The sequence below is a fragment of the Aspergillus homomorphus genome (genome assembly GCF_003184865.1).
Source record: "Aspergillus homomorphus CBS 101889 unplaced genomic scaffold BO97scaffold_18, whole genome shotgun sequence".
Classification (NCBI taxonomy): Eukaryota; Fungi; Ascomycota; class Eurotiomycetes; order Eurotiales; family Aspergillaceae; genus Aspergillus; species Aspergillus homomorphus.
Window position 1 is genome coordinate 289,775 of NW_020291904.1, and position 27,395 is coordinate 317,169.

General features: G+C 52.1%; 8 protein-coding genes across 8 annotated transcripts; 4 read left to right on the forward strand and 4 right to left on the reverse strand.

Moving 5' to 3' along the window:
• Positions 1-606: 606 nt before the first annotated feature.
• On the forward strand, positions 607-2,599 carry BO97DRAFT_477988 (dolichyl-P-Glc:Man(9)GlcNAc(2)-PP-dolichol alpha-1,3-glucosyltransferase ALG6; the record flags this gene model as incomplete). The annotated part of the gene is made up of 3 exons (XM_025700599.1): positions 607-958; positions 1,013-1,175; positions 1,228-2,599. Exons 1-3 carry the CDS (start codon positions 727-729, stop codon positions 2,597-2,599), a joined length of 1,767 nt encoding a protein of 588 aa, XP_025551390.1. The 5' UTR covers positions 607-726.
• A 160-nt stretch (positions 2,600-2,759) lies between these two features.
• On the reverse strand, positions 2,760-3,735 carry BO97DRAFT_405587 (copper metallochaperone COX17). The gene is made up of 3 exons (XM_025695217.1): positions 3,559-3,735; positions 3,357-3,415; positions 2,760-3,258 (listed from the first exon to the last, which is right to left on the reverse strand). The coding sequence occupies exons 1-3, from the start codon at positions 3,584-3,586 to the stop codon at positions 3,118-3,120; spliced, it is 228 nt and encodes a 75-aa protein (XP_025551391.1). The 5' UTR covers positions 3,587-3,735; the 3' UTR covers positions 2,760-3,117.
• Positions 3,736-3,956: 221 nt separating this feature from the next.
• On the forward strand, positions 3,957-5,817 carry BO97DRAFT_405588 (GTPase-activating protein RNA1). Its single transcript, XM_025695218.1, has one exon. The coding sequence runs from the start codon at positions 4,138-4,140 to the stop codon at positions 5,383-5,385; it is 1,248 nt and encodes a 415-aa protein (XP_025551392.1). The 5' UTR covers positions 3,957-4,137; the 3' UTR covers positions 5,386-5,817.
• A 928-nt stretch (positions 5,818-6,745) lies between these two features.
• On the forward strand, positions 6,746-8,127 carry BO97DRAFT_443259 (uncharacterized protein; the record flags this gene model as incomplete). Its single annotated transcript, XM_025698350.1, has 3 exons — positions 6,746-6,873; positions 6,986-7,370; positions 7,450-8,127. 3 exons carry the CDS (start codon positions 6,746-6,748, stop codon positions 8,125-8,127), a joined length of 1,191 nt encoding a protein of 396 aa, XP_025551393.1.
• Positions 8,128-9,420: 1,293 nt separating this feature from the next.
• Positions 9,421-9,847, reverse strand: BO97DRAFT_63024 (uncharacterized protein). Its single transcript, XM_025700952.1, has one exon. The coding sequence runs from the start codon at positions 9,761-9,763 to the stop codon at positions 9,464-9,466; it is 300 nt and encodes a 99-aa protein (XP_025551394.1). The 5' UTR covers positions 9,764-9,847; the 3' UTR covers positions 9,421-9,463.
• BO97DRAFT_390536 (plasma-membrane proton-e) lies at positions 9,715-13,117 on the reverse strand. The gene is made up of 3 exons (XM_025693775.1): positions 12,647-13,117; positions 12,349-12,572; positions 9,715-12,283 (listed from the first exon to the last, which is right to left on the reverse strand). Exons 1-3 carry the CDS (start codon positions 13,038-13,040, stop codon positions 9,932-9,934), a joined length of 2,970 nt encoding a protein of 989 aa, XP_025551395.1. The 5' UTR covers positions 13,041-13,117; the 3' UTR covers positions 9,715-9,931.
• A 5,147-nt stretch (positions 13,118-18,264) lies between these two features.
• On the forward strand, positions 18,265-18,632 carry BO97DRAFT_405592 (uncharacterized protein). The gene has a single exon (XM_025695219.1). The coding sequence runs from the start codon at positions 18,346-18,348 to the stop codon at positions 18,520-18,522; it is 177 nt and encodes a 58-aa protein (XP_025551396.1). The 5' UTR covers positions 18,265-18,345; the 3' UTR covers positions 18,523-18,632.
• Positions 18,633-21,214: 2,582 nt separating this feature from the next.
• On the reverse strand, positions 21,215-21,617 carry BO97DRAFT_405593 (uncharacterized protein). The gene has a single exon (XM_025695220.1). The coding sequence runs from the start codon at positions 21,467-21,469 to the stop codon at positions 21,293-21,295; it is 177 nt and encodes a 58-aa protein (XP_025551397.1). The 5' UTR covers positions 21,470-21,617; the 3' UTR covers positions 21,215-21,292.
• Positions 21,618-27,395: the final 5,778 nt, after the last annotated feature.

Sequence of the window (27,395 nt, forward strand, 5' to 3'; positions counted from 1 at the left end):
TGTGATGAGAGTCAAACGGTGTTTGAATCTCGAAAGTAAAAGATGACAAGGGGATGAAAAGGGGATGAGAAAGAGTAGGAGGATGAAGGGAGGAAGGGAGAAGAAAAGAAGAAATTTCTACTGCTGGGAGCTTCGATAAGGCGGCCGGGAAAAAAAAAATCGACTAGTCAAAAATCTGGAGGTTGGCAGAAAAACTCAGCAGGGGTTACCGCTTGCTTTCACAGGACTAGTCGAGGTACTCCGACCCACCCGACCACACCGCATGCATTGCTGACTAGATGCACGCCCCCGGTGTGCCTATCCTCGGTAGACAGAGGCATTGTACCGGATGTAAGCCTGACAGAAGTCGATAAGGCAGTATCCAAGACGCATGTTGGTTGTAGTGCCTGAGAAGTCTTGCTCATGATGACGAGCTAATTTGTCAATTGATACTCTGTATTTCCGAAGCCTGCCATGGTCGTTTCTCTCGGAATGGAGAATAACATTTTAGAACTGCCAAGGTGGCTAAGTGATTCCTAGATCCGCCCACCGCCCGGCCATTGAAGCAACAGAGTGTCATCCCCGGAGCTGGTCCACTTGCGTTCGTACCGCACCTAATACTGCTACTACTTACCTCTAACCTTCTCTTCTCATACTTCGCTTGCACCGTCATCACACCCATCGCAGACGGATCAGACCAAGTCAATGGTATATCCCTAGTTCCTATCGCTTCGCTCCTCTCCCTCAATGGCTCCCCCATCCTCTTATCGCCCGCGGAAGAAGAGAAAGGGTCCCTCCTCGTTCGCGGGCACCAACAATTCTCTCATTGCCGAGTCAGGCGGCAAAGCATCTCCGGCATTTCCTTTGGTCTCATTCCTATGGTCCGCTCGAGCAGGTGTTTCCCAATGGCTCGTTCTCCCGCTCGTTTTAATGGCTGTCGGCCTGTTCCGCTGGGCAGTCAGCCTGTGGGGATACTCTGGTACGTTGCATGGGCTTGGTGACTAGCGCATTGTCCAATTCTAATGGCAAAAAGGCTTCCAGGTACCCCCGATGCACGGCGATTTCGAAGCGCAACGGCACTGGATGGAAATTACCACCCATTTGCCCATCGCGCAGTGGTATCTATATGACCTACAATACTGGGGACTAGACTATCCCCCTTTGACGGCATATCACAGCTGGCTGCTTGGGAAGATGTAGGTTGATCAGACTCCAACATCTTCTCGCTCTGGGGCTAATCTCGCGTAGTGGTTCTGTCATCGATCCGACCTGGTTCGCTCTCGATAAGTCTCGCGGTCTGGAAGATCCCCTGTTGAAGGTGTTCATGCGCGGAACGGTGGTGGCTTCTGAGTATCTGGTCTTCATCCCGGCTGTGGTCAACTTCCTGCGTCGCTACACCCGGATGCAAAATGTGCCTGTCTGGTCTGCTTCAATCGCTCTTGTTGCAATCCTCCTTCAGCCGGCAACAATCCTTATCGATCACGGTCATTTCCAATACAATACCGTGATGTTGGGACTCGTCGTCGCGAGCCTGGATGCCATCTTGGCGGGACGCATGCTCTGGGCTTGTATCTTCTTTGTGGGTGCTTTAGGCTTCAAGCAGATGGCGCTGTACTACGCACCCGTCATGTTCGCCTTCCTGTTAGGCGTGTGTATCTTCCCGAAGATCCGAGTCCTCCGCCTTGTGTGCATTGCTCTTGTAACACTTGTGGCATTTGCGGTTCTTTTTGCCCCACTGATCATTGGAGCAATTGGTGAGGAGGCACGAGAGATTCTGGCTTCGGCTCCGCAACCTCCTCTCCTACAGCAGCTCCCGATCGACCTCGACAAGCATTCCGTGCTGTATGCGATCGCTTTCCAAGTGACCCAAACCATCTACCGTGTATTCCCATTTGCCCGTGGGTTGTTCGAAGACAAGGTTGCGAACGCTTGGTGCGCTATCCACACGTTCTACAAGCTTCATCGATTTGAAGCTAGTTTCCTCCAACGCATGTCCCTTGGCGCCACGTTGGCTTCGATCTTGGTCCCCTGCACCATCATCTTCCGTCACCCACGCGCGTCACTTCTGCTTCCTGCACTCTCAACCGTTGCCTGGGGCTTCTTCTTGTTCTCCTTCCAGGTGCACGAGAAGAGCGTTCTGCTCCCCCTGCTCCCCATGACACTTCTCCTGGCCGGAGACGGCGGTCTCAGCAAAGAAACCCGGGCGTGGGTTGGATGGGCGAATATCCTTGGAACGTGGACCATGTACCCTCTTCTCAAACGCGATGAGCTCCGGGTGCCCTACTTCGTGATGACCTTCCTGTGGGCATATCTGATGGGTCTACCCCCAACTTCGCTCGAGGCCTACCGCAGCGGGGATGCTTCCGAGGACAACGCGGAGCCCCATGTGGTCATCAAGCTATTGCACATCAGCTTCTACCTTGCCATGATCGCATGGCACGTTGTTGAAGCTTTCGTGCCTCCGCCAGCGGACAAACCCGACCTGTGGGTGGTACTGAACGTGCTTATCGGAGCAGGTGGGTTCGGACTGGCCTATCTATGGTGTCTGTGGAAGCTAGTCCAGCAGTGCCGGAGGATTGACCAGAAGGTGGCAGAGGAGACTCAAAAGAAGAACCAGTGATTTGGGTTTGGTTTGAGGGGGGCTCGCCTCCAATATACCTTATTGTTTCTATAGTGATACCCCGTTTCATTTCCGTGGGCTTGCCATATGCATGGCTCTGATTACAAAACCTGGTACATGCATGCCGATTTGTACACAAATACAGGAGCAATCAGATCGAGTTAGTTGATACATCCATGACATCAGAGCATCCATATACAGTACACAGTATACCCATAATAAGACATGTAGTTATTGCACAAGCAGAGAAGAGATGAGAGATACCCGCCAAAGAACCCTCGCAAAGCAAATATAGTACACATTCAAGCCCACAAGCAAGGCCAGAGCGAAGCGCAACCCCAGCACACCCAAAAACTCCAAGATACGTGCATGCGCTCTTAAGCTTGATCTATGTATCGGACAAAACAGATATGGTATACAACCGCCCTCTACCTCCTGGGGAGAACTTTCCAGTAAACCCTAGGTTTATGGTCGGTCGATCGGTCGGTCACCTTAAAGAAAAGTTCCAGACCCTAGGCCTAGACCTTGAATCCATACCCGGCCATGCAGGCCTTGTACTGCTCGATCACCGACTTGCATTCCTGGGTGGGATCGTCGGTCTTGGAGAAGAGCATGCAGTCGTCGCGGGCGGTCTTTTCGGGCTTACAGACGCAGCAGGGCTTTTCAGAAAGAAGAGTTAGCATGTATTGCGCGATTGGGGAGTTGTTGCATGGGAGCGAGGGATATTGTTCGAGTTCAGTTGGCGGGGAGGACGGACCTTGGGCTTCTCGGCGGGCGCGGCTTCGGTGGGAGGAACTGCTGTGGGAGCGCTCTCGGCTGTTTGTGGTCGTTAGCCGTGGTCATTATACATACCAGTGGTGTTCATTAGGTGTACGGCAGAGGGGGGCACCAAAAGTGGTGAGCTTTGGAAATGTGAAGCGGATAATCGCGGAGACATCGGAGGATGTATGTAGACTTACACTTGGAGGAACCGGAAAACCAGGACATCGTGGAGAATGAGGGTGGTTGAGTGATTGGAGCGCAGAATGAGTGACTTAAACTGGAAATTCCTGGAGAATGCTATGAAGTGACAAGAGGAAATGAGACAATTGGGGAAAAGTAAAACAATTGCAATGAAGGACAGGACCGAGAGAAAGATCAGGCAGGGACTGCTGATTAATGGATCGAAAGATGATGCGATGGTTTCCGGAATGACGCTTCTGGTTGCTATAGCCTGCTGTAGCGTCGATCGGGGAAAATTTGCGGGCAAAGCAAGCCCGGTTGTCAGGGAAGCAGGGGGGAGAAAGGCGGGCGCATCAATCATCACACTGCACGGCATTCTTTTGTTCTTTCTTATTATCTTTCGCTTCTTCCACCCCACAATTCTTCACTTCCTTCACATTCATTCCTCCCTTTTTAAACAAACTCACTTTTAAACTTTACACCTGCTGGTTTGGACGGCTTATCGATCGCATCCTTACGTCTGTCTTTTTGACGATCCTTTCCACCATCTGTACCTCCTCACAAACAACCCCCCCTGAAATTTAATTTACCCCGCCATGGCCCCTCCGAAGGTCTTTTCGCTTGAGGGCAAAGGCCTCAAGCTGGACACTGCCGACGATATTGAGGCCCATATCAAGCCCTTGTTGGAGAGCACTGACTACACCGAGATTCGCTTCGGAGGAAACACCCTGGGTGTCCCCGCCTGCGAGCGTCTGGCTGCCGTGCTGAAGACCCAGAAAAACCTCGAAGTGGCCGAGCTGGCCGACATCTTTACCTCGCGTCTGCTGAGCGAGATCCCCGATGCTCTGACCTTCCTCCTGAACGCCCTTCTCGAGATCTCGACCCTTCACACCGTCAACCTGTCCGACAATGCCTTCGGTGCGAACCTCCAGAAGCCCCTCGTTGACTTCCTCTCCCGCCACGTGCCCCTCCGCCACCTGATCCTCAACAACAACGGCATGGGCCCCGAGGCCGGTTCGAACATTGCCAAGGCCCTCACAGAGCTCGCTGAGCGCAAGGAGGAGGCTCGCAAGGCTGGAAAGGAGGTTCCTCTTCTTGAGAGCATCGTCTGCGGTCGCAACCGCCTGGAGAACGGAAGTATGGCTGCTTGGGCACGTGCCTACGAAGTGCACGCTGCTGGTATGCGCTCTGTGAAGATGACTCAGAACGGTATCCGTCAGGAGGGTATCTCTTTGCTGCTGCAGAAGGGTCTCGGCCATTGCAAGGCCCTTGAGGTCGTTGACCTCCAGGATAACACTTTCACCATCATGGGCTCGATTGCTCTGGCTGGTGTCGTTGGCAACTGGTCCTCTCTCCGTGAACTGGGTGTGAGTGATTGCTTGCTCTCTGGTCGTGGCGGTGTCAAGGTTGCTCAGGCCCTGGCTGAGGGTAAGAACGAGAAGGTTCAGACGCTGCGCCTCCAGTACAACGAGATCACCGCCGAGGGTGTCAAGCAGTTTCTGCATGCGACCAAGTCTGGCCTCCCTGCCTTGCGCCGTATCGAGCTCAACGGTAACATCTTCATGGAGGAGGATGACAACGTGACTGAGCTGCGCGAGATCCTGGAGGCTCGCAAGGAAGAGCACGGCTCCGATGAAGACCCTGAGGACATGTGGGGTATTGACGAACTGGACGAGCTTGAAGAGGAGGAGAGCGAGGAGGAAGAGGAAGAAGAGGAAGAGGAGGAAGAGAAGGCCGAGAAGCTCCTCAAGGACACCGATCTGGCCGAGAACGAGAAGGTCGCCCAGAAGGAAGACAAGGACGTCGACCAGCTGGCCAGTCTTTTGGGTAAGACTGGCCTTTAAGCTCTCTTAGATGTCCGGTCTTCTACTCACTCCGCCTTGCCTCGCCTCACACTGACATGCCTATACACACATCCTCCATTTTTGTCGCATACCCACCCATACCAAGTCAGTGAATCGGCAGTGACTTTTCCGGTGCCGGGAACCAGACGCATGGCCGTCCCAACTATGACGAGATGCTTATCGGCATCGCCCCGTCATACCCAGCAGGAACTTAGCATGGAGGATATTATCCTCGACATACCCCATCCAGTCGACACGCCTGTTGGAGGTTGCCCGAGCGCCTCTCATCCGTGAGGCCTGCCACGTAACACTGACGCAATTCTTGGATACAATAATGCCCCAGCTCCTTTTCGCTTCAATGTTGTCATAACATAGCTTATACCCGTTGGAGAGCATTAGACCTAGACAAGAGCTTTAGCTGTTGCTAATGATCATATGCGTTATTGCCTTTATGATGTATATAAGATTTCGATGAAAAAAGATTACCCATGCTTTCACCTCTTACTTCTATTGCTCCGAGATGCAGATACCACTTGCCTTGTGGTCGTTGGCAATTGTTTCTTTCATGACGAAACTTCGAGCGATTTTCCCCAGTGCCAACAACATTGGTCCAATCAGTAGCTGACTCCTATGCGCCCCAGTATCTGCGAGGTTTCTTGACTTATTGCCAGACTTTCACTGAAATATATGCTAAGAGCTTGCAGTAACGCTCAACCTTTCAGGAGATGCCTATATCACAGAGGCTGTATGAATCATCACAACAAATAAACTGGTTATTAACCTGTTCCCCTGGGAAAGGGACCTGGAATAGGGACAGCCTTCACACACCGGCACCGTCAGTCGCTTCACTTCCCCTATCTCCCATAACACATGCGACAAGGAACTATAAAGTCAGGGCCACTTGATAGTCGGTCTTTATTGCCCCCCGGTGTCGGCGTGTCGGCGCTCCGGCTTATAGATCAAGGACAGCACCACGAAACAGACCTGCAAATCGGGCCCGTTCCATGACTTGCTGATTGGACCCTCTTCAAGGTCCAGAGCAATGCTTCAATCCTGGCTCGACGTGCATTAGTGGGTCTGTGCCTATAAACAAGTTAAAGTTGAGGCTCTCACCTGTCTGTTCGGTCCCTGGCCCTGTTATTTCCGCTTAGTCAGTACGGATTCTGCATGTTATCCGCTTCCGGGGCCGAACCATAGCATCATATTTCAGCATTGTCGCCCCTGACAAGCTTGATTGCACTGGAATAAATAGTGACGATGGTCAATCGCTCACGGCTTAGTTCAGAATGGTTGTTTATTTGTCTGCGACGAAATAGACACCTGAGAAAGGTCGGAAACGATATAGCCTCAATCTACGACCATGACTACGGCGCCAGCCAGATTCTCTGGCAAGGATGATTGGAAACAGAACTGGAGAAACTTCCTCGCGGCAGTGGGGGTGAGCTTTCTTCTTTCGCAGCTCTTGTTCCTGGGAGATATGTCTTACCTGTATGCGACGCAGTACCGAGACAGCGAACGAATCCATCAGCTGAAGCTCCTCTATGTCGACTTCGACGGGACTTGATCGGCCAATCAGTCCTAGATGCATACGGAGCCCTAGATGGAGCCAGCTTCCCTACTTTACACCAAGCATCCCGCGACCACTACGCAACAGCCCAGGATGTGCGAAACGCCGTCTGCCATGGCGACTACTGGGGCGCCATCTACGCCAACCCCAGGAAGCACAGCGCGGCTGGCAGTTGTCACTTGCCGGAAACACCGACGACAACGCCAACAACAGCACATCCACAGCGCTGACCTACATCGGGAACGGAGCGCGAAACCCAGCCTTCGCGCAGAGCGCGGTATATTCCCACATCCTCACGCTCCTCCAAGCGACGCGGTCCGCCTACTATGCGCGCAACGCGTCCAACATGCTGCAGACGTTGGCCCTCGTCCACGCCATCCATACTAACCACCTTCCTCAACCCGATCACCGCGACGGAGTTCAACATCAAGATCACGCACCAAGGCTCGCAGGTGCTCTACGACACAGTCTCGATCATCATGCCGATCATCTAGCAGTTCTTCTTCATGATGGCGCTGAACGGGCTCTCGGCGCAGTTCCAGCTCTTCACGCGGCTGACCCCGCGCGCCAACAGGCTGCTGCGCCTGTGCATCTCCTTCTGCTACATCTTCATCGGCGCCCTCTGGGCGTTTCGCGAGTCGTGGTCGGTGACCGCCAACCGGCCCGTGCTCTGCTGGATGGCCGTCTGGCTGGACATGCACATCAACTTCCAGATCGTCGACGTGCTGACGGCCTACGTCCCCATGCAATTCATGCCCTTCTGCATCCTCCCCTGGGCCATCGTCAGCGTCGCCAGCACCGTCAGCCCCTTCGAAATGCAGCCCGGTTTCTTCCGCTGGGGCTACGCCCTCCCCGCGCACGAGCTCTACCAGGTTCTCGTGCAGATCTGGAGCCACGGCTGCGAAAGCCAGTTGCGCACCGCCCTGCCTGTGTTGTTCTCGTGGTGGGTGGTTAGTGCCGGGTCGGGGATTGCTGCGACGCATAGAAGGTGTCGTATTGCGGTTGCTGCTGCTACTCACGGGGAGAAGAGTTTTGAGGGGGTTGGTAGGAGGGACGGAAAGGCGGAGTCGGTGCGGACGGGGTCGAGTACGCAGGGGATTCTGCGCAGGGAGGTGGAGGGGCGACAGGATACGGTTGAGTTGGCGCGGTTAGAGAACGCGGGTGTATGGGAGTAGGGAGATAGGGAGATAGCAAGTAGACTGGCAAAGTGATGAATTGACTTGCAATCCACCTTTGCTCTGCATATTACTCTTTCATTGAATGTATACCATAGCTTTAACATGGTGATATCAGCATGATAATCATAACGAAGACGCATACCCTGCAGCAATCAAGAAGCAAAGCAATCCAATCCCAAGGTCCACCATCAGTCCACCAATCCCTCAATCGAAAGGTAGAATCGTACAGACCTTACAAGTCATCACAGTGTATTCACGCCCCTTCTAACTCTAAACCCTGGTAGCAAATGATAATCACGAACCGAACCCGCCGGGATCGAAGCAGAACCACCTCGTCGCGTCATCTTGATCTATACGACAAGTGACCTACGCAAGTAATCCAGAACCCGCACCACAACGCTGCCAGGGGCAAGCTCTAGCTGGAACAGGAATCAGAAGAAGCCGGGAGGGGACTGGTCGATAACACCACATGCTAACACCCAGTTTTGAGCACGTCCATCCATCAAATATCTTATGAAAAAATCCCATCACACCTACCCAGCAAGGCTCTGTCTGCCTCAATTCAAGCAGATCAGCACCGTCCCATATGCCAGATACTCAATATCAAGAACCACATGGCCCAGCCCAGAAGCACCACAACCCAACCCAATCTATACTCATCTCCGAGAACCTCATCACGTATGTACGCGTATGCCTTGTTCCACAGGGCAGGACATTTTAGCCACAACCACAATGGAGAGAACCTGCAGCTTAGCCATCACCGCGCACTCCCCCCCCCCATCCATCCCCTCAAACTTACTTGCTTGCGTGCGTGCGTACGTATTTTTCAATGCTGCGCAAGCTACATACACTCCAGCACTACAGCAACACAGCACAGTAAGATTTAAAACCAGAACAAGCTCCCACCCATCCTAAACCCAAGCCCAGACCAGACCAGATCCAGCAGGTGAACAAGACCGCGACATCCCACCCCATCAGCAGAAACCCAAGTGCAAGTTTCAGAATTCATGACTCAATTCACAACTCTAAACCCTGCCAAACACACACACACACACATGTACACCAAAAAAAAAAAAAAAAAACACCCCCAAAACATTTCGCCCGATAGACCTGAGGCGACGAAGGAAGGAAGCGAATCGACGTCCAAAACATTACCCACATCAAAGGGAAAAAAAAATGGGCTGAAACCCAACTCTGAAGCAGATTGGAGGCATCGGAGACATCGGAAATTACCCCTGGATAGGTAAGTAAGGTACATACATACCTACTCGAGTAAGCTGAGGTGGTGCTCTCCACCGGGCCGAGTGGAGGTTCAAGGTACAGTAGCTACTAGCTAGTAGTAGCTACTCGCTAGAACGATTAAGCGTAGCCGGTGTAGCTCCGAGTTGACGGCCGGTTGGGTGGGGGGTGCAAAACTTCTTTGGGTTGTGGGAAAAACCAGGGAAAGCACTTGGCTCGGTTGGAGGATCGGCAGTTGTGGGAGGGAAAGAAAATTTTTTTTCGCCTCTTGCTGTTTGAACTTGTTTGTTTTGCGGTAAAGTCTAAGATTGGAACAGAAAGCTATGAAGGCAGGAAGAAAGAAGTATTGAATAGGTGACCCTTGATTGACTAAATTTACCACTATTAATGACATACATACATGTAAAATAGAAAAGAAATTGACTCTATAAAGAGACAACGGTAATAAGAAAAAAAAAGTCTATAATACGGGGAAAAAGGGGAAGCCGGAGTACCAGCTCATGCATGTATGCGTAGCAAGTGTTGGCCAGCGGAGATGGTATTATGGAGCGCAATCAAGCGTTTACTCATCGTCCTCAACCTCGGCGCGAGCGCCCAGGACATAGCGGGACTTGCCGTGGGAGTCTTGCTCGTGCTCAATGGCAAGCTTGGACAGGTGGCCAAGCAGGTTCTCGATCTGGGTGTCGGCGCGGGAGCGGTTCTTGCGGCCCAGGTTGTCGAGGAAGGGGATGATGCTGAGGAGGTAGTAGGTGACGGCAATGATAACGGTAACACCAATGGAGTAGGCCCAGATGACAACGACGGTGACAATGTCGACATCACCGTTGACGGAGAAGTCGGCGCTATCGTGGGGGTGGGTCTGCTCGAAGTCGCCGGAGAGCCAGCCGAAGACACAGAAGAGGGTGGCGAGCACATCGACAACGAAGATGGCACCAACCAACTGCCACGAGGGCCAGGTCTTACCACCACGAGTGACGAAGATGAGCCAGTTCTCGGTAAGGGCAACCTCAAGGAAGAGGATCTCCTGAGGAGAACCGAAGTTCTGGATGATACCACCATTCTCGAGGAACAGGGAAGCACGGATGATCCAGGTGGCGCCAGCAAGTAAGATACCGAGAACGACGGAGATAACCCAGATCTTAGGCAACTGCCACTCGACGGGGCGCTGCTCGAAGTGGGCGTTATCGTAGGCGACGGCGATAGTGGCCAAATCAGCGAAGAGGGCAATGAAGACAATCAGATCGGCACGCATGGTCTCCTCAATGATGATCATGGAGGTAACAAGGTAGATCTCAAGGTGGAGACACAGAGCGATACGGTACTGAATATAGGCCTTCATACGCTGGAAGATCTGACGGGCAAGCTTGATGGCATCGACGATGGTGCTGAGACCGGGAGCAAGGAAAACGATATCGGCAGCGGCCTGGGCAGCTTCGGTGGAACCCTCGACAGCGATACCACAGTCAGCCTTCTTGAGGGAAGGAGCATCGTTGACACCGTCACCAGTCATGGCAGTCAAGTGACCACGCTGCTGGAGCATCTCGACGACCTGGTACTTGTGTTCGGGGAAGACCTCAGCGAAACCATCAGCCTTCTCGACGAGGTCGTGCTGGGCAGAGCCAGCAAGACCACCGTGGATCAGCTTCTCGGAGTCGTAGACCTTGGTGCTCAGGGCAAGCATCTTGCAGGTTTCCTTGGCGATAGCGAGGGCATCACCAGTCAACATCTTAACGGACAGACCAAGGTGCTGGGCCTCAGCGATGGTGTGGGCAGTATCCTCACGAGGGGGGTCGAACATGGGGTACATGCCGAGCAATTGCCAGGGCTCACCCTCCTTCTGGACGGCAACACCAAGGGAACGGAAACCACGGCGGGCGAACTCAGAAGCCTTCTCGCGGAACTTGTCGGCCTCATCCTCGGAGCACTGGGACATGGCAAGGATAGCCTTGGGGGCACCCTTGGCACAGACGTAGCGGACACCATCGCAGGTACAGATGGTAGTGATACGCTTGGAGACGGGGTCGAAGGGAGTGTACTTCTCGGTAACCCAGTTGCGGGCGAGGATCTCACGAGCCTTGGGGTAGCGGCGGAGGGTCAGGATAGTGACCTTGTCAATGGGGTCCAAGTTCTTGATGTTGTGGTTGGAGGCGATAGCGGCGACAGCCATCATCCAGTTAACATCAACACCCTCGTTGACGTAAGGCTCACGGATGGAGAGCTGGTTGGCGGTAAGGGTACCAGTCTTGTCAGAGCAAAGGATATCGACACCAGCAAGGGACTCGATGGCAGTGAGCTTCTGGACAATAGCCTTCTGCTCAGCCAAGTAGGCAGCACCGACAGCGAGGGTAGTGGTGGTGACGACGGGGAGACCGACGGGAACACCGATGATCAGGAGAATCAGGGTGTAGTGGAGAAGGTTGTTGTCAGAGTTCTCGGGAGTAGCGATCTTGAGGTGACGGTAGAAACCACCAATCCAGGCAGCGAGAATCCAGAACATGACGAGAACCAAGAGGGAGGTACCAATGTTGTCCATGACAGCCTTGAAGTGACCCGAATCCTGGGCACCCTGGACGAGAGCAGCGGTCTTACCGACGAAAGACTGCTTGGCGGTAGCGGTGACGATGGCGTAGGCCTTTCCACGCTTGCAACCAGTGGTGTAGTAGCAAGTGTCGGCCATGTACTTGTCGACGGCCAGAGACTCACCAGTGATGGCAGACTGGTCAACGGCGATGAGGGAGACACCGGCACGAGCCTCAATGCCACCATCATCGTCATCCTCGTCCTCCTTCTCCTTGAGAGTGTCATCGCCAACGGTGGCGAGGTACTCCTTGTAGGTCTCGTAGTTCTCGGGCTTGGTGTAGTCGCAGATAAGACGGATATCAGCAGGGACGATAGTACCCTCCTCAACAACGACCTATTTGATAGTGTATTAGTTCGCTGCTCGAAGTGATTCGTAGATAAGCAGAGTTGAGAACGTACAATATCACCGGCAACCAGTTCACGGGCAAGGATTTCCTGCTCCTGTCCATCACGGACAACAACAGCCTTCATAGCAATATCACCCTTGAGCGAAGCGACGACATCGGCGGCCTGCTTCTCCTGGTACCAACCGACGACAGCGTTGAGCATAAGAATACCGATAATGACACCGAGATCGATCCAGTCACGAAGACCAGCAGCGAGCAAAACAGCAAGTTCCATAACTGCGGGAGTACAAGCGCGTTAGACGAGCAATTGAGATGCAGACGCAAGCTAAGCCATTGGTAGTGAAACTCACCATAAAGAATAGGACCACGGAAGTAACCAATGAACTGGATGAAGAAGTTGGTCTTCTCAGTGGTCAACTCGTTCCAACCAGTCCTCTTGCGACGAGCGTCGACGTCGCTGGAGCGCAGACCGGAGCGCATGTCGGTCTCGAGCCAGTCATCGGGGCAGACGAAGCCCTCCTCAGCACCATCAGCCTTCTTCTTGAAGAGCGAGAAACCACCCTTCTTCTTCTGGCCGGTGCTGCGGCCGCCGGCGCTCGAAGTGGAACCACGGCGCTTGCCTTGGGCAGTCGAAATGTAGCGGTTCAAAGCAGCATATTCCTCAAGTCCTTCACCACCTTCATTGTTGCGAGAATGGTCACCATTCTCCACGTCGGGAGCATAGGAAATTCTCCGCTCCGCCATTGTTGCTTCGGCTCACACAGCCTAGGGACCCAACGATATGAGCAGATGCAAACGAGAAATGACAGGGATGGCAAGAGTCGGAATATCCTATGAAGAAGAAAGAGAAGAGAGGGGGAGGGAAGGGAGGGAGAATGTACTCTTTAATATTCTGGGGGAGGGTGGGCTTGCAATTGCACGGGACCAGGACAAACACGTCTTGTTCTCTAAGCTCCAACGGGCGGGCGACCTTCCCTGTGCGTAAGCCCACTTTTTTTTTTTTGTGTTTTTTTTTTTTTTTTTTTTTGCCTTCCCAAAAAAATTTGATTTTCTTCTCCATTATTTTTCCCGGTTCCGTTTTTATTGTTATTTCATTTTAATATTATTTCTTTATTTCCTTTTTGAATTTAGCCTTCCTGGGTTCTAGTCTTGGCCGGGAACAGTTAGCCACTCACTCTCTCTCACTCTCACAACTCTCTTCGCTGTCCCTGGTAAGGTAAGGTTTTTCCCACTTTGCCTCACACTCACTTTCTCTGCTAAACGGCACGCATCGTTAGTTGCCGACCGAGGTCACTGTTCGAAAAATTAGCCTGTAGCCCATTTTCCATTACTCTCTCTGGTCTTCTTCTTCTTCTTCTTCCTCTGCCAGTGGATCAGATTTGCCCCTTCGAGTCTAGTCTGGGCGATGAAAACAAAAACTCTGACCATACCCCATTGGGGCGAGGATGGTACGGCACTTTACGCCCGTCGTCTATTGTCTCTCTCTCTCTCTCTCTCTTACTGTACTGTGTGTCGTCTGGTTGTCTCTCTGTGTGTCCCTCTCCATGACCGGCAGACCTGTGCCGAGTTTGCCCCCCCTCCCACTTCTCCCCGTTCCCCTCCACTGTTCCTATCGCTTCATCCCAGCTTACGTGAAATCCGACTGATGGATAGATGAAAGGGCGAAGTTGTAAACTTTCTCGGGGTTACCGTCCCAATACAATCCGATCATCTTCCATCCCGCACATCCCGTACACTTCGGCGGCATCTACTGGTATGCAACTGGTAAAATTACGGACGTGCAGAACGGCTCTGTCGGCCAAAGTCGGCCTCGCAGCTTACATACAGTAGAATGTGCTTCCCATTTGCCTGGGTGCGTGGGAAGAAAGGCGCAAAAGGGAAATTCCGTACTGTTACGGGCTGTACCGACAGCAGCAAGCCCGGCGAGGGCAATTGTCTCTCCTCAGCACAGAGAGAGAGAGAGAGAGAGAGCCCTTCTTGCCGCGTGCGGGTTGGTTGTTGTAGTGTGTGGTTCTCGTTAATTTTCCCTTTCTCTCGGTCTCTTGTCTTTGCTGTTCCCATCTCACTCATCTCTCTCTCTGTCTCGGGTCTTTTACTATGCGCGATTTTCTGCTCCAGCCAGTCCCTCTCAGTCCGTAGTCCCCAGTCAGAGGACTAGAGGGGAAACAGCGCACTTTTGATGAGGGTAATAATTATCATCTCATCGAAAACCTATCTCCTAGGACCTTGGCTACTATCGCTACGACGGCTATGAAACTAAGACCTAGAAAACTGTATAGAATCAAACACAGCCAGCCATTGATTAGCATTCCGCCCTTGGGAGTAATAATAAGAATATGCCAGGTACATCATCCCTCCCTCTTTTTCTCTCCCTTAAGCTCTTTTGTGCAGCCCATGACATCGGGAGAGGGACTCCATAGTCCTGTCGTTCCCTTGCAGCAGGGGGATGATGAAGTGAAAGGACCAGAGACATACAGCAGCATAGAGAACATACAGAACAAACAAACAGAGTCAGTCAAGTTCAGCTTCAGCCCAAAAAGCTACATTGTACTGTACCTCCTCGATAATGCCCCGAGCTAGACGCTACGCTGGAAATACTTGTCTGGTGTCTGGATGCACACGCAAATGCCACTCACCACCGCACTTGCTCAGGGCCGTCCTACCCGATCTTGGGACCACGAGCTGAAGCCAAACGGGGAACGCAAGGGGGAGGGGGGCGCGGTCCCAAGGAAGAACCCAGACGATACCAATTCCGGCCATGCAGGGCTAGAAAAGGCCCAAAACAAAGACGGTCCGTGAGCTCGATGATGATGCTCATCTCCCACTATCGCGCCCCGATGAAATTAGATTGACATCATGGGCAGGGTTTGATGACAATGGTCTCATACCATTCCCGCCTGGCTAGCACTTTTCTGACATCGTCGTTCGTGATGTTTCCGGGGAAAGGGGGAAAAGAAAGGGAGACCGTAGGACTTTTTTACAGTTGGTGATGATTGAAGGCGGAATTGAGTGCCAGGGACAACCACGATTTGAATAATGCACAACTCACCCACACTACCCACACACACACACATATCCACACAACACATGGAGATAGACTAGTAGATGCATTCAATCATCCATTCGACAGCGAGGCTTCCTTATGTCATCATCGGGATTATTATGTCTGGCCCATCATTCGTTATCTATGCCATGACAATTCGAATCACCTCGCGTTATCTTCCGACTACGCACCAGTCAGGCTTGTCACGTCCCTTAGCCTCCTCTGCCCTTCTGGGTGCTCTCCTCCACCACTGGCATCGGCTTTTCCGCTTCCTTCAGACGGACGGAGATGCAGCAGGTTTCGTTCCCATCTCACCCTAGATCCCTCCAAGTCAACAATGAAGGCGATCGGCCACACCTACTGTACCCTTCCTTCACATCCAACCCATCCTGGGAAGCGCGTGTGACGACTGGGCTTGCTCCCCACTGTCTCTCTAATTAGCGTTACCTTGAATATCCAATCGTCACCCGCCCGCCTTGATTGAGTTTCATGCAATTCCCTCTTGGTCGTGGGGATGGGGGAACTTGAACGGGTCCCCCATCCTTGAAGCGTCATCTTGACATGTTAATGGCTGGGAAGGTCGGGATACGACTCCGCCCGACCTTCTAGCTCCAGGTTTGGCCGGTAGTATCAATGTAGCTATTAATATTTAGTTACTACCACTATCATCCTCCCTGCACTATCACCGTCGTCATCGTCGTGATCCTCCAGAAGACCGAAACAAAAAAAAAAAAAGGCTCATCCTAACTTTGTGAGGTACGTAGTGATCTAGTGGCGGAGAGATGATGCAGCCGTCGACCTCACGATCGGGCTAGTACCGAGACAATGGCCCGAACCTCTCTCCAACTTCCTCAGACAAAGAAGCACGCAGATAGTATAGTAGTGTTCAGGCATCGTTTTCGGTCAGCCAGTGACTTCATTGGTGTCGCGTGCATGGTATACACATACATACATGCATTCTGATAATTCGATAGACCTCATCATTCGAGAATGGTAGGAGGGAGATCTTGTTCCGTCGGCACAGCAATTCCCACGTTGCGACTTGCGACAACCGGGCCGCCCTTTCGTTTTTGAGGAGATGCTTTTGCCTGATTTGGTGCGACGCCCATCTGGTTGACAGGTTGTCTTTCAACGGAAACATGCATGCAGAGCCACGACTGATCGAAGGCCGTGTCTTATCCTGATAGCCTGATATGTGATGTTGAGACTTTTGTGTAAGAGTAGGGAAAGAGAAGCCCGGTCCAGCCGTCCAGCCCCCCTCTTGGCCCAGCGGCAGCTGCAACAGCAACAGCAGTCACGGGTATACCTATCCTACCACAATCTACAACAATCCTACATGATACCCATCACACTCGAAACCTCGATGGCCAGGATCTTGTCGCTCCGTTACTCGACCGGATAATCCAGGAAGAGACAACAAAACCCAGTCCTCCCCGAGGCCCTCTGGCATATCTATTGAGGGAAGAAGGGCCGCCGCCGTCAGCCAGAACCTGGGACAGATCATGGATCGAGGTCGCCTTTTTGCCTTCCTGCATGGCATACTACAAAGTACCGAGAATGAAAGAGCAGCAGCACCATCGATCACCACGTAGCCGTCCGCATGCTTGTCCTTCGCCTCCTCTTTCCCCACACTCCAGCCGATGAGAACTTTCCAATGTCATTCTATATTGAGCGACCCCGATCGACCGACCGACCGACCGACCGACCGCCGCTTGTAATCTTGGTCAAAGTCCAGCAAGGGTATCCCCCGAATTGCAGATGCTAATTCCCAATTGCCCATTCTTTCTCCCCAGAGCGACCATCTAGATACTCGTATCTCCAAAGTAAGCTTCCCTTCGCGCATAAGGCTTGTCTGAAGGTTGATTGTGTACTCTGTTCATTGGTTACATACTTCCGTCCGTATCTGCGCGACGAGCACAGTATAGCGAATGCCAAGCCCCGCACAACCCCCATACGATAGACCCTACTACCTTACACTACAGGATCTATCTACCGATCGCTTATCATGGATTCAGTACTTCATACTCTCTATCTCTCTCCCAATTCTTGGTCCTTGGCTCAGTTATCCCATCAGGGTGATACCAATGCTTGGCTTTCCTGTCTCTGTCCCGGAACAACTATGTTACTGTAAGGATCAACGGAGGGATGATCCGGGGGTTGATCTCGCCTCGCATCCCAAGAACAGCACTATATGTGATATTCGGGGATCGGTGGATGTTGGATCTCGTACATGCTCGCTACTGTACCTAGTCTAGAGATGATCCGACATTTATTGACGATCAATTGGATAGAATCGGTGGTCCTATCAGATGCTGCGTTTCACTGCCAGTAACTCGGAGCTTGAATTCGGTTTGGAGCCCGTAGACGAAAGAATATATCTCACGGCTACTAACTTGCATATACTACAAACAAAAACACCGCAACTACTAAATCAAGGACTTAGGCAGTCAATTGGACAGCATCCTAAATCCCATGATCCCAGTTTCAGCCCTGTCACCTAACGAGTCGAACCAAAAAACCACTCATAGACAGGAAACAAACAAGAAAACCTAATGTCCGGGAGCGCATCCAATAGGTAGAAGTTGGGAGTTTGGGCTGAATCGTAAAGTGTATGGCTGATGATTCCGTCCGACTCCGTGCACGGTGTTGCCTACTCCTTCTTACTCAGACTATCTAGTTACTGGGTAATTGTTTCCGCTCTCCAGGCTTCCTTCGGGCTCAGCTCCCTCCCCAGACTTCTCCCGACTCGTCCGAGAAGGATGGAGAGCCTGCCCGGACGGACTGCGGAGGACGGCACGCAGCTGGGATTGGCCAATAGGGATCTGATATCCTGGTCGATACTGGTTGGGGATAAAGTACCTACCTATCGTACACTTAGGCAGACAGTATACTAAGTAGACAGTGAGATGGAATCTCTAATGATAGCCTCTAATTGCCTTCGTTAAAGACAGTTGTTGTTGTTAAAGTCAAAGGAAGTGAAGTAACAAGAGGCTGGGCTCGGGAGCGATGAATGACCTCTTTCCCCCGCCCGCCGCCACTGCCATTGACAGCTGGGCTCTCGTGCAGTTACAGACTACGTCCAGTACCTTAGTCGCAGTCGATGAAACACTCCTCCCTACTCTGCAGCAGCCACGATATAGATACCGGTGCTTACTATGGGAGATCGCTTCAAGGATAGCGTGAATGTGCATGCCTTCGGGCGGTCGGCTTATCCTCCTCTGACAGGCTTATGCTCAACATGATACAAACACCGTAAAGCCATCCGAATCCAAGCCACTCAAAGGCCCACAGAATGGACCCCGAGCGAGGTTCAATATAGCTCTCCACCATGAGGATGAAGCACCATTTAACGTTCCGTCCGGGTTAAGCGGCATTCCGCGGATGCAGCCTAGTGTTTAGATGCTTACTGCATTTAGCACGGTACAGTACCTACAGTAACTAAGACCATGATCAAAACCAACATCATCATCAATTCAGCACAGCCGAATCAACGACAGGCAACAATGGAATCCAAGAATGGATGAATTCCAGAACGTAAACCACAAAGGAAGGGGTCCGTCATTCGAGGAGTCAAAAACATGGAAGGGGTGGAAACATTCAGTTTCCATTCCCATGACCCAGGCAGCACTGCACTGCACTTCTCCCGCATACTGTTTCCGTCCTACAGTATGTATCTGATCCTGGGGAGAGAGTGAGAAAGAAGTCCAGCCCCCCTCCCCTCCCCTCCCCTCCCCCGTCCTCTAACTACGGTACACGGGGCCGTGCACGTCCCGTCAAGGTTCTCTCTCTCATCCTGATTCTTTCCAACCATCAACCCTCAAATCCGCGTTCGAGAGGGGAGTTAGTTCATCATCGCAGACATTCAAGGAACAGAAAACAACGATCGTCTCATCTTACCGTTGCCCGGCGCAGTCACATCCAGGGGAAGACTAAAAAAGTACGGTAGGTTTCTACAGCCAGAGAAAGGCATGTAACCAACGTCAGCCAAGACCCTCATTCCCATTGCACCCTAGCCTGGTCTTCCAGTTCCCAGCCATCGATTCCTGCTTTCCCCCCAGAGAAACCCACCCACTCACTAGGTATTCTATGGAGTAGTATTCCTGGGGGGGAAACGAGTTTCATGATTCATCTCCCTGGAGAAAAGTTGCGGTGATTAGACCCTCTTTTTTTTCGGGGGTGGGACATTCACGAAAGAGTCCGGAGAGAGAGAGAGAGAGAGAGAGAGAGAGAGAGAGAGAGAGAGCAATTTACGATGGATACACCTAGTCAAGTAGGTCGGTCGGGATCGGCACCGGTTGAGCGGTCAGCTGAGATAGCATAGCTTGCTTGCTTCCTCCGGGGGCGAAGCTACTTACCTACTTTGTACTGTAGTTAGTACAGTACCTGGGTAGGTAGATAATCATGACAAACTTGTCTTAGTAGCTATTAACCCAATCCTCCTCATGCCTACATATGGGGTCATTGCCATAAGTTGATTGTGGGAACTGGGACTGGACTCGCCCAGTGGAGAGACAGAGAGAGCGAGAACGAGACTCAAGCTACTTACCCCATCTAGCTAGCTAGGTGAAGCTGGGTAAGCTCCAATTCAGCTCCAGTGAAGGTACTTACTCAAAAGGTACGGACTGCTGTCCCATCATGTAGTCATGATGGAGTCGCCCGTCTCACTACGGTTACGACAAGTAGCTAGGTAGGGTAAAGGGTTGGGTGATGCTGCTAGCTAGCCCCGAATGGCCGGCCGGGGCAACATCAATGTCGTAGTTTACTTACTGCTTTGCTGTGTACCTGACTGAGTACGATACCCGAGTGGAGATTGGGGCGCGAGTGTGTGTGCATTGCGTGGTTTGGACGGTGTGTGGAAGTAGCAACCCTGGCCGTCGCGCATAAATTAGTGCGTATTGATCCGATACGTCGGGGTTACGGGCAACAAACGGAAGTGGTACCTGGTACCTGTTACTGGTTCCCACCGAGGAGGAAGGTACCTGGGCCTAGTGTAATCTAGAGGCGGCGGTAAAACTTACCTAGCTCGAAGGAAGCTCCCCACATCCAACCGTGGTACGGGCGGTTTTGGTCGGATGTCAGGTCGACCCTGAACCAGCGGGTGGGATGAGAGGGTGGAAGGTTCTCTGTTCATGTCAATCCGATGAGATGAATTGGTTGTGTCTGAGCGTTTTTGATGCTAATGGCGTCGGGCTTCAAGCAGCACGTGAGGCCTCTAAATGCCGGTCGACTTGGTCGTTGAAACAACTCTCTGACAGCTGTATGGACGCTTCCATGGATGTTCTATGCCAGAGGTCTTTCTGGGGTTGGCGGGCCTGAGGCCACGAACAAAGGAAATGTCTGCCAGACCGTGGAGCCGCCGCCAACGACGACACGCGACATACAGGGCACACGTGAGGGATGACTTTGATAATCCTACAGCAGATCAACAGACATACACACACACCCAAGAATCATCCCTTCCAGAACGGTCATGAAGATGACTCAGTTGCTTCCCCGGCATATAGTGGTAGATCGCGCCTCGCCGTTGCCCTAAGACGAACTGAATGACACGCGCGATCGCGCCGAGTGACGACGCGGTCTCTCATAACGAGCGATAATATATCCCGCATGGAGCCATTAGTGAGGCTATTACACGGTGACTGAGAGTGGTGCAAGAGTCCGGAGTAGGCTAAGCCAGAAGTCGGAGTAACTCCTTAGTGCCGCCGACTAAGGACCAAGCTAAAGCCTAAAGCATCCTTAGTAAGGACTCTTATCTCGCTCGTTTGCCCACCGGGACACTTCCCCCATCCTCTGGGCCTTTCTCCATCTCCAAGACCGGGGCCACGCTTTACTCTCTCGGGCAATCCGGTCGCCACCCGAGGCACCGACAGCATGGCCCAAGTGAGGGGCAGGCGGGCAGGTTGCTGTTCTGACCGCAGATTCGCCGTTCTCGAAGTTTTCTAGAATCCTTCTTCTACTGGGTCTTGGGCTCTGTTAGCTGCATTTCCAGTCGAATCAGCGTGTTTGGTTGCCGCCCGGATTCGGGGAGATGCGAAGGTTGTGGGTTGTGAGGAGAACGAGGGGAGGGGGAGGCAAATCCGGAATGGAAAAAAGGTTGTTTGGCGCAGGGTCGGAAATCGGCAGGTGGCATTATTCGTTGGAGGGGTTTGAGACTTCGAGAAGGCGACCGCCCACGACGTCATACCTTGCCCGACTGTCTCCGATAAGAGATCCTATCGGGTAAGAGAAATCAAAATCCTTCCCAGCACTGACTGCAACACAAAGAAGGAAAAAAAAAGGGCTGAGGGTGGGTTGGTCTGTGTGGGATGGGGGATTGTCATTGACTATTGATTTTGATTTGGGTCTTGGGGCAATTTGCCAATAATTAACGCGACTTTGGTCGCTCTCGCCTTCTCTACTCGGGAATTTTTCCCTCTCTCTCACCTTCGGCCTCAGTTTAATTATGTTGGTTGTTGTCGTTTGTGTGGTGCGTGTCTGTGTCCGTTCACCACCCATCTCCGAGGAGCGTAGCGCAAATCCCCGTTCGAGACAGGGCTAGATGTATTGCACTTTGCCTGATTAGGTATTATGTATCAATTGGGTAATATGATACAGTCGATCCAATTGTTGGAACCGGTTTGGCCTGCACCAGCGCATGTCAAATCCTGTATAGCATTGTCATCGGACAGGGCTCTGTAAACCTTTGAGGATATCAAATGGGAGTTCATCCAATTCGATTACAATTACCATTGTCCCATTGCCCCAGGCAGAGGTATCTACTCTGCCTCCCACCCTCTCACGAATACGATCCCGACCGTGGAGCGGCGGCCAGCCCACAGTAGATTTATTCTTGGCTTTCTGGTACCTACAGTAGTGACTGAGGCTAGGGTACTAGCGAGTGAGTAGCGACTCCGGTACGAAGGGGCCGCACATAATCACACCGACCAGGAACGGGACAGGTCGTGCTCCCACCTTCTTCCATCTTCACCGGCGTTAATTGGGGAACAGGCAAATTAGCGCCCCCAAATCGAATGACTAGTGTCCACTACGGCACTACTTCGCTTTGAGGTTCAGTTTCGTTCAAATCGTTCCCCACCGGGCGATCGCCCGCGCCAAGCTGTCTCATCGAGGAGGATCTGGGTGAGGGATTTTCTGTCGACGGTGATGGTGGTGTCTGCTGTCGCGCGCCTTCACCCGAGGTTTCTTCGCTCCCACAGCCAGCTTGCTTGGCCTTGGAAAGCACCTTGAATAGTAGGTGACCAAAAAGAACATCCCGTCTGACGGTTTGGCATGTCGCATAACACGAGCGCATCTCCTCCTAATTCTTCCGCGGCGCCGCGTCACAGCGTGCAGATTTCCAAGCCATCCTATTTGTCCAGCGGTCCTGCACAAGGGACTTTGTGTAGTTGCCATGAAGTAAATATGTCATCCTTTCCCCATTTTCCCCCATGGATCTGGAGAGGATGAGACACGAGTAGGCAGGACTTACGCTCTCAAGAATACTCTTGCCCTCCCCTCTTCTTCCCCCACGGACGGGATCTCCGACTGTTCATCGGAGATCCATCCCACCACCGTCAGTTGTCCAACTCCAACGGGCCAGCCGTCCCCAGTTCTGAACAGCCAATGCCAATGTTGGAGAAACCGAGCAAAAATGAGACACTGGACGGATATTAACCGCAGCTACGCCGCAGCAGCTAGATAGTTAGATAGACTAGCTGCCAGACCACTAGCCTCCTTGGACAAGCTATAGGAGCTACTCACTAGATATCCATACGCGACGTTCCCCATCTTTCCTCCGTCTCTACTCTATCTAACCACCGAGCTCATCATCTCTACCCTGACGGAAAATCAAACCAACAGAACCCCGGAACTACTGCAGCTCTGGCGGGTTATCATCCTGCTAGAGAGACTACTTCTGGCAGTTCGACTCCCTCTGCATCTCTCCGGAGTAAAATGAGGAGTCGGAGTACATTGCCGCCATGCGTGCGTGATTTATTGATCGATCCTCATCCCGCCTCATTCTGCAAGACTCCAGTCTCCAGTCTCCAGTCTCCAGTCTCCAGTCTCCAGTCTCCAGTCTCCAGTCTCCAGTCTCCGCGACGGGGTAGCTTGGGTGGGTGGATGTGGGTGAGATGGTGTTAGTCAAGAAACAGGGGACCTGCCACGGTGGCAGCCCACCGGTACGATAGAACGACGCCAATAGTCGGCTGCAGCATGCAGATAGAATGAGACGCACCAACAAAGCACTTGTCTGATAAGGGTAGATGGTTTAGATGGGGCTTCTTAGTTCTATCGACGGCAAGAATAATTTTTCCGTGGTGCGTACGCCAGTTCTCTAATCATTATTCCTTGAGTGCTTTGCTTCCTTTCGGGGTGGGGACTTGGGAGATTGGTTCGGGTTTAGTCCGAGGCCGAATTCGGGGAATTATGGGCCGTGCCTGGCAAGTCAATCTTTCCTACGCTCCAGCTCCGTGTGGACTGTGGAGATTTCGCCTTGAGATTGCAATCTTGGGGTGCGCCTCGCCAGCAGCAACCGGAAAATCCGTGGACGGCGGCGAGTCAATACGGGTTTACGGGCACTGCTGACTTGCTTGCCTTGCTTGCTTGATTGTCTGCTTGCTCAAAATGTTCTCGGGCCAGAGTGGCCGAGAAATTAACTGCTTTCCTCCGTAGCAGTCTGGCTGAGTCTCCATATTGACCATCAATCATCAGACGCGACCGGTGGATGAATGTGTTCTGGTTGGTCTCACTCAGGATGTCTAGAGTCGAGCCGGTCGGGAACGGTAAATCGGCAGTAGACTTCTTGGCTTATCGCGTGTGTTCGATTCCTGAAGCGGGAGCCGACTGGGATTGACATTTCATTGATTGGTTCTATTGAAAGATTGCGTCGTTGGTGGGAGGGAAATTCGCTCATCACTCGATAGTGTGTCTGCAGCTCGGCGCTTTTTCCTCGGCACATTCAGGGTCGCATCGGCCAACCCGGCCTCACGGGATTCGGCACCGTCTCCCGTTCACGGTCTCAGGCTTTCATTGGTGTGTTTGACTTTGTTCAATGAGAACCTTCGCCCCTCTCCTCCGCCTGTATCAGCATCCATGGTTAAACGCACACGACGTGCTTTTCGCCGTCCAAGAGCCATGGTTCGCCGACCCTAGACGCTTTGCATTCCCTTCCACTCGGGGATGTTTGGTTTCGAAGAATTTTCCCGAATCAGCAGGGCTGTTGCAGCGTCGGGCTTCCAGCATGTCATCCATTGTAAGGCTGAGGGAGGGTGCGCGATTTATTGAACTCCGCATATCAAGTCGGGATTAGAGGGCATAGAGAGAGGCGCATTGGGCAAGTATACGGAGAAACACATCGTCAGCAGCATGCGACCGACCATCAAGGATTTCTTTGCATCTATCTATCTACAAGTGCCTCATCCAGGACATTCAACCAGCAAACACACAAACGTACGAGTAACCCTCCCCCAAATCCAGAACCATGGCATGCACATGGAGGACCTCGATGCCAAGGGATCTCCTACATGGATGGCACTGTTTCCCCCGCAAAATCCTAATTTGCTCGGAAGAAAATCCACCCAGACACGACTGCCGAACACCAAGGGCAAAGCCAGGGACGACAAGCGGTGCAGACTGCAGATTCCTGATCGTATCTGGTCCTGCAACTGCAAGTAAGTACCGTAAGTCACCGCATCAGACAGGTCCCCCTCGTTTCACTCGGTTTCAGCGCCCAGTATCCCCTGCGGGATCATATTCGGATATATCCTCTCCCCCGTGCATATCACTGCATTGGGATGGCTGTGGTTCTTTATTTCCCTTTCAACCCCTTAGATGTTGCATGATCCGAAAGGTAGGTTTGTCGTCCTGAGCGGAGTATACGGTGACAACGCTTAATTTCGAAGAAAAAGGGGTAAAGCCCGTACATTCCTGGGGCTGTCGCGGGTCGATCGCTCTGTGCATATGATGTCAATCGGGTCTGGGCAGATGAGGCTGTTCGATGCGCCGTTCTCGTCCTTTCTTTGAGACGGAGGGTCTTCTCCATTCTTGTTTGATTACTTTTGGTAACTTCGCTTAGTGAGACACTGGACTCGAGTAAGTATATCGATCGGCTCAAGGGGTACCATGTACTACGGGAGGAGTCTCGGGTAGCCGCGACAGTCGCTCACCTTCCATCATACGGTAAATCGTACTATCCTTGTAGATAGTAGAGGAAGTATAGTATGATATTAGCAAATGAGATGGATCGACTGCACATCAGGGGTACTGCGTCATTTGCCAAGCCCGATTTAAGGGAGCATGGCATCGCATGAGTTGCAGCTGTCTATCTGATCCTAGCTTTTTTTGGATGCACCCCTGTGAATTTTACCTCTCTCTTCCTCTCTTTTCTCTCTCCCTTCGCAAGTGAATTTCCTTTCCAACTCGAGGTCGTACAGGCGCCCCCTCCCTCCCATCAACTCTGGAATCACACGACTATCACCGGCCAGTTGTTTCTATTCTTTCTCCCTAAGCCAATAGCCACGACGGTCAGTGGCCGCCAAGCATGGCGATGTGCAGAGCAACCAGCAAGGCTTCTCTTGGCGGTATTCTCATCCCTTGCTGCCGGGAGACGTCTGTCTGGATTTTTGAATCATCAACACAGTTTTCGATTCAATCTGTTCTTCGGATAGGTCGAAAACACCCGATCAATTGCGTTTGCCCTGGCACCAAATCTGGGGATTGACTGAATCTTTGGCAATGAATATCCAGATAAGTGGTTCATCTGGAAGGGCAGATCCCCGTCATTAGTTCAGTCGGTCCGACTTACCAGTTTTCCTGCAGGCCGAAGCCAATCTTCTCCTAACAGGATGATTATGATAATGAGAGAGGATGACTATATCTTGGCAAGAGAGTCTGACTGTGCATGTCATGCTGATAAGAAACAAGGGATGGGGTGGTGGTGAGATACTCAGACTCCAATTTGTCATTGGCAGTTGTCTTGTTTATCGTCAGGATGAATTCCTATACACTTTCTTGGCAACCACCACCGCATTATCACCGGACAAGACCCCAGACAGATACCAGCACACAAGATTCCCACTATCGAACAAGACCCCATGGAGAAGAGGAGCATGATATCCACTCCTCGCACCCCGCCTCGAACTTCTGCTCCTCCCCCGTCCAACAAACCCCTTTTCCCTCCGCACGATCACCGCCAAGACCTGCCGTGCATTCCTCCCTCGATTATTGTCTTGGCGCAGCGAAGGAAGGGGGTGGTTTTGAAGAAGAAATGCTGCCGCTGCTGCTGCTGCTGCTGCGCCTCCCTCCTGGCTGTCAATCTGGCAGGTTCTTGGTTGTGTAACCATCCCTGCTTTCTTCTCCCAGGAAGCGTAACTGCACTGAAGGGCTGTGAGATTCTCCCGAGATTCTCACGGCGCGGCGGCGGATGATGATCATTGTCCCATCCATTCATCTTAATAGACTTTGGGACCGTGTTTCGCTCGATGTCAGAAGTTAGCAGTATAGCCATTTTAGACGCATGCGAAGTTTCGATACAGAGACGGGGGGACAAAGTAGACCCTGTTTGAAACAGTCCCACTCGCAATATCAACCGAATCCGACAAGGACATTGTAGTTCAGAAAGATTAGATCCCATTGAAAATCTATCGTCATCCAGCCTATCACACACACAGAGAGGGAGACGAGAGACACCACAGTACCTTATGCAGTAAGCAGTAAGTACCAAGCACCTGGAATAACTACGCCGACAATCAACCACACCCACCACCCAACCCATCTTCCTGAAGCCTAGACACAGTACGGAGTACTTCATGGATATTTCATCATCCACCCAAAGCCACCCTAAAACCTCCTTCTACATCAACTACCTCAAACCCAAACATACGAAACTGCACCTCCAACCTTAATCATCCCTCCCTCCCTCCAACCCAAGAACTAAGCCACCACCACCAAGCCAAGCACCCCCCAGATAGAGTATATGTATGTGTATACGTAGTACACCAAGACAGCAACACCACCACCACCGCCAACAAGAATACACGGCCCACATACATACATACATACATACATACATACATACA

Bases quoted from the DNA above. Each gene is read 5' to 3' on its own strand.
- BO97DRAFT_405587 (XM_025695217.1), bottom strand. From the start codon at position 3,586: ATGTCCTGGTTTTCCGGTTCCTCCAAGT. The intron at 3,416-3,558 runs GTAAGTCTACAT...GACCACAAACAG, and splicing joins GTTTTCCGGTTCCTCCAAGT to CCGAGAGCGCTCCCACAGCA. The intron at 3,259-3,356 runs GTCCGTCCTCCC...CTTTCTGAAAAG, and splicing joins CGCCCGCCGAGAAGCCCAAG to CCCTGCTGCGTCTGTAAGCC.
- BO97DRAFT_405588 (XM_025695218.1), top strand. From the start codon at position 4,138: ATGGCCCCTCCGAAGGTCTTTTCGCTTGAGGGCAAAGGCCTCAAGCTG.
- BO97DRAFT_63024 (XM_025700952.1), bottom strand. From the start codon at position 9,763: ATGTCATTAATAGTGGTAAATTTAGTCAATCAAGGGTCACCTATTCAA.
- BO97DRAFT_390536 (XM_025693775.1), bottom strand. From the start codon at position 13,040: ATGGCGGAGCGGAGAATTTCCTATGCTCCCGACGTGGAGAATGGTGAC. The intron at 12,573-12,646 runs GTGAGTTTCACT...GTACTCCCGCAG, and splicing joins CCGTGGTCCTATTCTTTATG to TTATGGAACTTGCTGTTTTG. The intron at 12,284-12,348 runs GTACGTTCTCAA...ACTATCAAATAG, and splicing joins AACTGGTTGCCGGTGATATT to GTCGTTGTTGAGGAGGGTAC.
- BO97DRAFT_405592 (XM_025695219.1), top strand. From the start codon at position 18,346: ATGAATGACCTCTTTCCCCCGCCCGCCGCCACTGCCATTGACAGCTGG.
- BO97DRAFT_405593 (XM_025695220.1), bottom strand. From the start codon at position 21,469: ATGCCACCTGCCGATTTCCGACCCTGCGCCAAACAACCTTTTTTCCAT.